This window comes from Dendrobates tinctorius, unplaced genomic scaffold (genome assembly GCF_039654945.1).
Source record: "Dendrobates tinctorius isolate UK_male_01 unplaced genomic scaffold, ASM3965494v1 ptg000406l, whole genome shotgun sequence".
Classification (NCBI taxonomy): Eukaryota; Metazoa; Chordata; class Amphibia; order Anura; family Dendrobatidae; genus Dendrobates; species Dendrobates tinctorius.
The window spans coordinates 448,944-460,945 of record NW_027362071.1 but is presented as its reverse complement, the minus strand read 5'-3'; the positions used below and the strand labels follow the sequence as shown (position 1 = coordinate 460,945).

General features: G+C 41.4%; 1 protein-coding gene across 4 annotated transcripts in view; it reads right to left on the bottom strand.

The window, feature by feature from the left end:
• Positions 1 to 12,002, bottom strand: part of FLNB (filamin B) — a 251,435-nt gene that overhangs the window by 95,901 nt on the left and 143,532 nt on the right. For all 4 annotated transcript variants that reach the window (XM_073563895.1, XM_073563896.1, XM_073563897.1 and 1 more), the window contains exons 12-16: positions 9,327 to 9,520; positions 5,973 to 6,086; positions 5,366 to 5,509; positions 1,838 to 1,961; positions 189 to 349 (exon numbers count right to left, since the gene is read on the bottom strand). In XM_073563895.1, the coding sequence (XP_073419996.1) occupies positions 189 to 349; positions 1,838 to 1,961; positions 5,366 to 5,509; positions 5,973 to 6,086; positions 9,327 to 9,520 (737 nt within the window). The remainder of the gene's footprint in view (positions 1 to 188; positions 350 to 1,837; positions 1,962 to 5,365; positions 5,510 to 5,972; positions 6,087 to 9,326; positions 9,521 to 12,002) is intronic.

Here is a 12,002-nt window from a genome sequence, read left to right as displayed (position 1 = left end):
AGCTCCAAACAAGTCTTCAAATTTTGGGAAATGCCAAGATAAATTTTTGCATTTCTTTCTAAGAAATGATCAAACGCCCAACAATATTATTCTTGGCTTTTGAAGAATCTCAAGTATATTTTCAGCTCTAAATGGCATAAACTTATGGAAGAACATTTCTATATTCCATAGCACCATTATCCACTCACCTCTCCAGCAAAGAGAACTTTAATGGTGTACCGACCAGCGCCAGGAGGCATATATTTAACGGTAAAGGTGTCATTTGCATTAGGGATGATATCAAAATCTATGTCTTCTTCTTCGTCGCTTATCACACGGGCATCACATTTAATTCCAACGCTTACGTCACCTGGGGAAAAAAAACAAAAAACAGATTAATATTCATGCAAACGAAAAACTTAATAGACTTTTCATATTTACTACATTTCTGAGTCACAAAAGGGAAATATAATCAATAAATTAGTAAATTAAGAGGTTTGTTCTTTGGAGGTAAAATAAAAAAAAAAAAAATAGAGAGAAAAAACAGTGACACCATCCGGTGAAATGATTGACCAAACCATTTCAAATATGGAGCGTTTTTAGGTTTTTCTTTTTTTTAAATTTTCACAATATAAAGAGATAAACAGGAAATAATAAAGGAAGTAGTAAAATCAAAAAGAAGTTGGGGAAGATATTTTACCACTTACCACCTGGACTTGATTTTATGGACTGGATTTAGGCTACTTTCACACTTGCTTTGTTTTCCAGCGCGTTTTTCCGCAAAAAAACGCATGGAAAAAACGCATACAAACGCTTACAAATGCTGCGTTTTTTTCAAGCAATTTTATGAGCATGCATGAAAAAACACAGCGTTTTTATGCGTTTGTATGCGCTTTTACCGCGTTTGCGTTTTTTTCCAACATTAGTTGGCCCCTGACACTAACCCAAACCATGACTTTAATAACCCTAACCCTTAACCAAACCATACCCTAACCAAGCCATACCCTAACCAAACCATACTAACCCTAACCCAAACCCTAACCCCCCTTAACTAACCCTAACTCTAACCCAAACCCCTAATTTCCATTGTCTAACCAATGGTCTACAAAAAAACACATGCGCAAAAAAACGCATACATGAGCATGCCAATGCGCACTCAGACTTATAATGGGTGTCTTGCTGTAAAAAAAACGCATTGTGCGCGCATGCGTTTTTTTGAGGCAAGTCGGACACCCAAAAAATGCAACAGGATGCATTTTGTGCGCCCGAGCGCACACCACAAAAAAACGCATGCGCGTAAAAGCGCATACAAACGCATGTGTATGTGCACATAAGCGCATCCCATGCAAAATATAGGGAAAAAAAGCGCATGCGTTTTTTAGCGCTAAAATGCAGCGCAAAAAAACGCAAGTGTGAAACCAGCCTTACTTTTTCATACAGCCTACCTCCTGCACTGGTCTTTTCTTTGAGAAAGCAAAGCCTCTAGGAGACCATTTTTCATTGCAATTATTAAAAATTGTCTCAGAGAGGTTTCAAAATAAGTGCATAAATTAAAAAAAAAAGCTAGACTAATGCTCTCCTATCGAAGTGTCAAAGCTGTAGCTCTACAGCTGTTGCAAAAATACAGCACTCAGCATTACAACTATGCTAGGAGTTGCAGTTTTTCACCAGATGAATAGCAGCTGCTTAGACACTGCAGCACTAGAGACCGAAGAAAATATATTGCAAAAATAGGGGGAAATAAATAATAATAATAATAATAATAATAATAATAATAATAATAATATAGACTTTCCATAATAAACTAGGTCAGTTATGAAAACTATAAATCGTGTAGTAGATAAGAAAAATTAGTTACCTTCCCCAGCCTCTGTACAATCAACTGTGAAGTGCGTTGGTTCATTTGCTTTCAGACCAGTCTTCTCCACGCCTGGGCCAAACACCTTCACCTTTTGTGGGTGACTACCTTGCCCAATATTCACCTAAGTGACAAACAGATGACAAGTGGTTTCTAGTGCACTAAAAAAAAAAAAGAGGGTTAGGAAAGCTACCACCTATAAATTTGCATTTGGGCTGTTTTGTTTGTGCCCCTACCACAAACCTCAGCTCATATCATCCTGGTGGCCAGTAAGGCTGTAAAGTGGCCACACACATTAAATAGCCATCAGCTGAATTATCCCCCATGCACAGGAACACTCGTCTGAGTTCTCCTATGTTCTCCATGAAAGAGCTGCTGCCAAAGTCATATGGCCGTAACTTTTCTGCCCATAAACCAAAATGGTAAGGCTAGTTTCACACAAGCGTTCTCGGGCGCAGGGCCGCCTCTAAGCTCCGCCCCCGGCCGCGCCCCCTCTGGTCAGTTCCTCCTCTGATCGCATGACACTGCATGCGCTCAGCATACCCTATATTTAGCGTTGGGTACGCTGACCGCCCAGCGCACAAAAATGCAACAGAGCGTGTTTTTGTGCACTGGGCGCAGCACCAGCAAAATCTTACCAGCGCACGGTCAGCGTACCCCACGCTAAATATAGGGTACGCTGATCACACGCAACATCATGAGATCAGAGGAGGAACTGACCGGAGGGGGCGCGGCTGGGGGCAGAACTTAGCGGCGGCCATGCGCTGCGCCCGAGAATGCTAGTGTGAAACTAGCCTAAATCACTTGAAATCCAACCTCCCGATCCTTCTGTCCCCTGACACAGTTGGTTGGCGGACAGTCGGGTGGCCCCAATGCACATTAGATGGCCAGCTGATTGGCGGATTGCTGACTTATCTAACGTGTATGCAGGCCTTTATGTGCTTTGTAGCAATAATGCAGGGGTTTTGACGTATTACACAACATGCACTGAAGTTATTAGCTTGTCTATGCAAATTACCTCTTTAGAGAGGAATAATAGATCTCTACAGCGCCACCTGTTGGAAGCAGTGATCCTACAAGTCATTATAGACTTTTAACGATGCCTTGCAGTATAACTTAGGATAAAAGCCAAACCAGAATCTCAATTTGCAGACACTGTTTCGGGGTTTTGCCACTCAGCAGCGCCAAGTATGAGATCTGATTTGGCTAGGTGAGAGGCTCAGGATTGAGGTGTCAGGGGTAACGTTTCTCCTTGTGGAGAGTGACTTGCTTATGTAATGTATGTACATTAGTAATGAGTGAATGTGGCGCCCCTGAGGGTTCAGTCGCCACAGAGGTACTGCACCTCCTCCTGAGGTGTGGCCTCCCACCATTCAAGTAAGGTGGAGACACCTGACCACACTCCAACACCTGCATCCCACACAACATAGTAGTGTAGCAAAGCACCTTTGGTGGCTCCCTGCTTGGAACAGAGAGTGCTGGGAGGTGGGTGGAGCTTAGTCTGCACAAGAGAGCGGGAGTTCATGAGGAGTCAGTGAGTCAGTCTGACTAAGAGTCAGAGAGAGGATCCCCTGAGTGGGATGGATGAAGGAAGTGCTGCAGCAGACTTCAGTGACCTAAGTCCGCTGGCACAGGAAAGAGATATTCAGAACGCCTAATTCTCCATAAGAAAGATTGATTTGTACGGAACGTAAGGAGAAGAAGATAACTAAGGATTAGGGTTAGAGCAGAGCCCTTCCTCAAGTTCACAGCACAAGGCCGGGGTCCGGTCCCCGAGGTTGTATGGATACTAATGGTCCTGCGACAGACACGGGAGGAATAGAAGTTGTCACCACTTTATTCCCACACAAGACTAGGGGGCACAACAGCAACGAGAGTGAGCCGGGACTCAGTAGTAAGGCGTCCCCGAAGCAGGCTACAGCTGTCTGCCGTACAGAGTTCTAAGAACATCAGAAAGGAGGAACTCCAGTGTAACTCAGTACTGTGAGTACTTCACTACGAGCGCTAAGGAGGGAGACGTTCAGAAAAGTCACATATGTTGGCGGAGTAGTGGAACGGAGTACTTCATCTTGCCTGGAGGTTGGCTCAGCCCCTGACCTGGAGGACACGGCACGGAGGCAGGCACCTGTAGGCACAACAGACTGTGAGTAAAGCTTTGGAACTGCATGCCCTGGTGTCCTCCACTTATTCCTGCGCCAACACACTCAGCACTGCTACATCGCTGTGCCTGACCCGCACCATCTACGTCTCCTCCCTATCTCTTCACCTATTCTTCCCTGGGACTACTGCCCTACCTGTGGAGGGCCACAACATCATTGCTGCACCACACCATCTGTCCCAGAGGAGCTGTCTGCAGCGTCGGCTTAACATCTTCATTGCCGAACACCACAGGTGGCGTCACGAATGATTCACTCAAACTTTAATCATCATCCACACGTTCAACATTCCCCTTTTACAATGGACGCCCAGGGCCACGGACCGGGTCACAGCTACCGTGACATCTCCCAATGAAATCCACCGGGCCCGGCTCCGAGAACCCCGCTGCCCTGGGTGAGGGTGACTGATCCACGAACGTGCTCGGATAGGGTGTTATCCAAGCATGCTCGGGTGCTAACCAAGTGTCTTCGGCATCCTCGAAATATATGTTTGATTTCCCGAGGCTGCAAGTCTCGCAGCAGCAACACATGCAGGGATTACCAGTTTGTTGGGCAAGCCCTGCATGTGTTGTACTGTTGGACAGCCACGAGACATGCAGACGCAGGGATTTGAATATATTATTCGAGCACGCCAAAAACACTCTTAGCACACGAGCATGCTGAGAAAACACATTATCCCAGCACGTTCGCTCATCACTGCTGTACATGTCAGGGTCCTACAGAGAAAAAGCAGTACAAGGAGGACACGTTCATAGTTCCCTTAACCAAGCAACCCATTGTTCAGTATACAAAACCTATTTTATTTACTCTATTAGAAAGTTAATAGAGGGGGGTCCTCCTATCAGGATCTCTCAGACAGAATGGAGAGAAGTTAGAAAATAGGTCTCTTGTTCCAGATGATCTGTCAACCCATTAAATCTAAAATGGGATCTGTATAATGTTTAATTTTCCCTGTAGTTATTCTACACAGAAATTGAAAACTTACCGCCAGGTTTCTGATCATTGGGGTCCCAGTAGGTTAGAAACATTGCGATCAGCTTATTCTAACAAGTAACTAATGCCAAAATAGATGTTATACATTTCTATAAATTCTTGCAATCAATAAAAATATGTAATTAACGAATCCCATAAAAAAAAAGAAAAAAAAAAAAAAAAAAAGGGCCGAGCGCTTTTTACAGACAGAAATTCTAGTTTATTTTTATTATTACGGTATTTTTTATTTTAGCATTTTGCATTTTTATGTTGCACTAGCACAGCTTCTGAAGGATGAAATGGACAGAGCTACACAAGAAAAATAATACCAATACATAATAAATCTAATACGAATAAAAGTAAAGAAAAACAAAAAAAAAAAGTATATAACAAAACTTACCCTGAACGGGCTGCTGGGTACACTCGCACCACCCCATGTGACAGCAATAGTATGTTTAATGGGCTTCACGGGATTGTACGAGCAGACATACGTGCCATCTGGTTTAGACTTTGTGTTAATATCCACGGGACTGCCTTCAACATCCTGGTAAAAATAAATAATAAAATCCCCGGTATAAGTGGAAACGAGTCAGAACATATGTTTTTATTTGCCCGAGTCAGGGTCATGTATGCCTCAGCATCTATGTACTAATGCTTGTCGCTAAGTCTAAAGTTTTATAGTTTCATCACTTTATTTTTCTTAGAAAAAAAAGACAAGCTCAGCATATATTGAGTCGGTGCGTAATGTGCAGTCATTCCAGGAGAAAGCTGCCAAGTGGAGTCATTTGGTTTGATGGAAAGAAAGTTCAGCCTGTCTGGGATTGTGTGGTCGCCAAGAGAAGCTCAGCCGAGACCCCACAGTCTGAGGAGCACAGTGAGCCATTATATACCCCGGAGGTCTCCACGAGAGGTCAATTCATCAGACTGGAATTCCTTAAACTCCAGTCTTTATCCCCTTTTCCAAAGCTTATATATTTGTATTGTGTTCGTCTTATTTTTAGATCTACCTGGGCAAAAATTTTTAAAGGCGCCATCCCACCGTCTTTTGGATCTACGTAAAATTCTGCAGGATTGTTAACAATGCATCCAGTTTTCTCCAGCCCGGGACCGTATGCTTTAACCTGCAAAATAAAAGCAAAAATACATACTTTAAAATTTACAAATGCAAATTCTGGTAAAACTGCCAGTCCCATGGCAGAAGCCCAATGGACCCCAATAAAGTAAATGGGGTGCGTCAGGCCACATGGATATCCAACATGTCATGGATCTAGCATTTCTATAAATTTCTCATTTACTACTGGGAAAGATGGGTGACAATCACCAAGTATAAAATTGCAACTTTGACAGGGCTTGCCCCAATTTTCTTAGGGAAAAACAGAAATTTCCCAAAACTTAAGGAATTCTGTCCACTTAAAATTACAGTATAATCAAAGCACAGAGCCTTTTAGGGGATATAGCTCCTATAAAAACCACAGCTGGAGGGCCGGATTCATTATTGAATTTGCGCTTTTTTATCATTTTGTTTTTGGCGTTTTTTGCTCACTTTTCACGTTCCATTTTCACGGTGTTTGCCTGATTTTTTTTTTTTTTTTTTTTTTTTATATATATACACCATTCAGGCCTTGGTTTGGGGTTTCCAGATGTTTTCTGTCAATTTATCAATCGTAACTTTTTATAAAGTCAATAGTTTTTTGTACAAATTTACTCCAGTGCTTGAGAGTCCTTTTAGTCACACCTGAATTTTTTTTTTATTTCTTTTGTCAATTTTGCAACACTTATGCAGAACACGTGACTTTTTATGCTAAAAAGAAAAAAAAGGATTTTTGAAAAAAAATATTCATTAACTACCTGCGCCATTTTTAAGAATTTGGTGCAAAAATTACCAATGAATATCACAAGATAAAAAAAAAAGAAAAGAAACTTAAAAAAAACTGCAAATTTACGAATAGTACTTTAATCACTTCCAACGTTCTGCGGAATCTGAAGTTAAATCAAGGATGCCAATTAAGGTGCTCGGTGCACCCTGGGGTATGGCAAAGAGGCTCAGTGCACAGGTTTTACATGCCCTCACCTCCTTCACCCGTGATGGAGGAGAAAAAAAAGAGGAAACGTTTTTGTGGAAAATAGGTCTTTAAGGCGAGTTTTTCAAATTGATCGTTGTCTTTTTTCTGCGGAAACTGAGGGGTGCACCCTGGGTGTGGCCAAGAGGATCAGTGGACCATTCCGCTCACTTGTTTGGCATGTCCCCACCTTCCTTATGATTGACAGCGTTGAGTTGCCTGTGATTTCTCTACCAACAATGCTTCCTTCAGGCATGCCATCAATGTCAATTATAAGGAAGGTGGTGACATGCAAAAGAGTGGGCGGAATGGTGCACTGAGCCTCTTGGCAACACCCAGGGTGCACCCTTCAGTTTATGCAGAATGGAGGTGGCGATCAGTTTGACAGACTCCCCCTTAAAGACCTATTTCTTCCTCAACATAAGGGAATCTCTACTATGAATGTTTGAATGAAATTATTCATAGATTACAAGGTAGCTGACAATTTAATGCTTCACTGGAAACCTGCACTTGGCAGAAGTATTGAGTTACAGACGGAGCAGTCAATGTTCTAGTCGGGACCGTTCCAAAACATTTCCTGTCTCGGAGGCGAGCTTGGCCGCATGTTGCTCAGTTAGCTGTACGTATAAGATTTGCAATGTACAGCATAAAGATTTTTATGAAAAAAACATTTCTATCCCCCACAGGCATAGGTGACATCACACGTGGAAAACTTGAACAAGCCCATACATTCATTACAAATGCATAGACGTCGGCTTACAAGCGAGACCACAACTCAACAGATGTTACTCCTAGAGAGGCTTTGCTCACGGAGACGTCAATAAAAGCCCATACACTGCTTTATTAATCTCACTATAGGAAATTTAGGATCCAGTCCTCTTCAGACAATCCCTTGTTAAATATTAGACATCGCAAGAAAAAAAAAAATATATACGGTATATTGGATCTTGAATAGCAACCCAAGAATGTGCTAGATACTAATTATAGAGCTCATTGACAAGTCAGCAGTACTATACACCAGTGATATTGTTATGTATATACATACACTCTCCAACAATTAAATTGCAACACCAAGATGGAAAACCTGTGGAAGTATCGAAATCGCAGGATGTAGCAATATGAAAATTTAAAAATTGAAGCACAACTTTAAAAACCATTGATTTATTTAGTATCGACCCTGAGCACCACGTGTAGAAATCCCTGAACTTACAACCCTTTAATGTTATTAATGTGAACCTGTCAGATCAAATTTGTAATGTAAGATAAAGACATGGCTGTAATGCTGATCAAATCGATACCATTGGTGAAGAAATCCGCTTTGTTGTTGTTCTTTGATCATTTGAAGTTTCCTGCTAATCGGATTTCGGTGCACAGGGGCCTAACTGTGCACTGGATCTCCTCCCTTTCTGCGATAACCAGCATCTCCGCTACCTTCAGTCTTTGACCGGTCACTGCTGAGATTTCAGACAGAGGAGCCAGATCATTCACAGACCGGAGGCAGGCAGAGAGGTCAGGGAATCACACACAGGGAGGAGAAGACCCAGTGCACAGTCTGGCTCCTGTGCACCGAAATCTGATCATCAGAAAATGTCAAATGGTGATTAAAGAAGAATCACAAAGCGGATTTCTTCACCAAATGTATCAATGCAATCAGTATTACAGCACCATTACAGCCATGTCTATACTTCACATTACAAAATTGTGCAGACAGGATACCTTTAATGGTTATCTGTCGCACTGAATACATTTGGGCAAATCTTCAAAATCCTCTGCTGGCAGTTTCCTTTGCAATTGCTGACCAATGGACGTTCCAAATGGGATCGATAGGAGACAAATCCAGAGACGCTACAGGCCATGGCAGTATGTTTAGGACATGAAGGCTGCTCAGAGTAGCATGAGCAACATGCAGCCCGATGTCGAGCTGCTCTCGGGATACTTTGGAGAAATGGCCATATAAAGTATATAAATATACCTAAGGAGAGATTTTTTTTCTCCTTTAGCATTAGATATAATACTCATTTGCAATATATAAAGAGAGTAACAGGTGCTTTTTTTTACGCAATGACCTAAGTGAGTTACTGCCGCACAGCCTAAAAGTATATTTAAATATACCAACAATACAGAAAGGAAGCAGGAACAGACAAGGAGTACATTCCAAAAGGAAGTGCCTTAAAATAAATAATTATATAACAGACGTCAGAAAAATGGGCTTTGGGCCATAATAAATGAATGTGCAATTGTAACACTGTGTTCTCTGTTAACCAAAAAGTTTGATTTTGAAATTACAATAAAACTACTTACCTTATCTGGGTTAAAATCCCCAGATGCAGGCTGGATGTAGGCCATGTATGGACTATTCTTGATGTCTTCATCATCACACATGATGTGAACAGCATATTCACCAGGTTCCTTCGGCCAATACTTGACATCGCAAGATCCATCACTCTGATCATCACACTCTATCTTTGCTTGAGAGGGACCTTCAATAGCAAAACCTGCAGAATGCCCAAAAAAACCCCCATCAAAATCTGAAATTTGCTAACAGCGAAAGAGTAATTGTTCTCCGTCTGTGATTTTTACAATAAGTTGTCCAGGAGAAAAACAGAAAAAGACAACCCTGGACCTAAATCATCAAGGATTTAGGAAATAAAAACTATGGCAATATAAACAACATTGGGGGTAAAGACATCAGCCCCAGATAGTTGGGGGTTATGGTGCCAAAAGGCAGCACTAAGACACGGCCCTTATTCAAGCTTTGCCATAAGGTTCATTACCTTCAGACGTGTCCCAAATAAGAGTGATCCAACAACAATCCAAAAAGACAAAAAATATGTAGTTTTTTTTTTTTTTTAGATACTGTAGGTCAAAATAATAACAATGAAAAGATAGTTGTTGCCTGTATTAATTTGATTTTCTAGAAACTCATATTTTACACTATTTCTACTATTTCTTTAACCACACATGCTAGCAAGAGTGGTGTCCAAAAATGGGACACTGCTTAAGTACAGTGGCCAGTTTTGCTAGATGACAAAGCACCAAATTTATTAAGAGGCACACACCGCTTAATTATTTTGGCGCAGTTTCTGATTGGCATGCACCTCCTTGTGCCATGCCAGAAATGCTACTCCAGCCGAGGACAAAAGAAAAAAAAAAAAAAAAAAAAGTACACCATGCAGTAGATGTCATTGTGACCAACGGTGGATGCATGCACAGGTATTGTTATACATAGCCATATGCTAGACGTTGTAGGGATCCACACTTTCAGTTTTCACACAGGTAATGTGGTTTGGTCCAAACATGTGCAGACTGCTCAGCTTTCCTAGCTAACCGATGCAGTCTCCATTCAAAGAGAAATCCTGGCTACAACTAACATTTTGGCTGGTTATTCACCAGCTTCAAGCAACCCACTCCAGTCTGCTCAACATCCAGCAGTGGATCTAATTAAGACCTGCATTGTTAGGCTTTAACCCAGTCCTACCTGGCCTAACTACAACGTATAGCCAATTACAAGATGTAAACAGTACTAATAGTATTCAAACACGTGTGGCCTTGAATAACAGCGGTGTAATAATATAATAAACTTTCCAGTGCATTCCAAAACATTTCCCGACCTTCACAGAAAAACTTTCCGTAGTCTCTAAAACACAAAAAAAATGCAGTTTGGCAAGTCTGTATGTTTTTAGAAAAAGACGTGGAGCACAATTAGATTTAAAACAAAAAAAAAAAAAAAAAAAAAAAAAAAAAAAGAGGCCTTTGTGACTTGCTAAGGAATACTTGGTGGATTACATTGTTGTTACGTTAAGTATCCTGAAGTCCTCTGGCTTATAGAATAAATCTCCTGGTTTGGTTTTCATCAATTTAGCAAACATGAAAAGCTGTGGAATTTGTTGGCAGGACGTATAAACAGCCAACAGTCCCAGCTTTGTCTAAACTTAAAATATAATGTATATAGTGTTTGTACATGTTCTACTTTGAATGACCACTCCCGTGTTTCATAAACGGGATCCCGGGAAACCATTTTCGGATTTTATAATCAATGATTGTCTGAAAGACTATTACATTATATGTTGTATTAATTTCAGTTCTGTTAACTGATGGAAAAAAAAAGTTACGGTAATACAGGGCAGGGCTAAAGGGGTTGGCTCAGTAGGCAGCCGCATAGGGTACCATTGAGGAGCCCTATTTGTTAGTAACGTAGGTATAGAATAGCCTCACCTGAGCAATAGGCACCTACTGTTCCCATTGGTGCTTGCCAGGATTATATGAGAGGTACGGGATGGAGCGCTAGTGGACCCCAATACAGATAGGTTATAAGGTTTCCATCTGGGCCCTGCATTCAGCACTGGTCACGAGGAATGGGATGAAAATAGAGGGACAAGGACTGCGTATGACATTATCAGTAGTAGAATTTGACAGTCATCATGACTGGTGGTGAGGCATTTTCAGAAATCTTAGCCTTGGGTACCAAGAGAATTTGTTCTCTGGGTCCGCTGCCTTTGGTTGTGCTCCACGTCGGGTTTTGCAAGTTACCCTGCGTGAATCAATGACATCATCATGTCCCTAGACCTATATAAGGCCCCTTGACACACACACGCACACCTGTGCCTTGGGATTAAGACTCTAGTGTATTGTGTTTGGTAGCTTTACCATTTGGGCGCCAACATTTTGGTTCTGCAATCCTCCATGCTTTACTTCACTGCACCTGTACTACTGGTCTTGAGTTTCAAAATGATGAAAAAAGAGGTTTTTCAGTCCAGCAAAGCGAATTAAAAAGCAAAATTCTTTATTGTGACTTAATAAAAAAATTAGCAGGGGCATAAAAAACCATCTGACGCCTTTTGAGTCTGGCTGACTCTACGATTAAGAGCTAGCCAGACTTGAAACGCATCAGATATTTCTTATGCCCCTGCTACTATTTTAATGAAGTCACAATCAAGATATTTTACTTTTAATTCACTTTTCTGGATTGAAAAACCT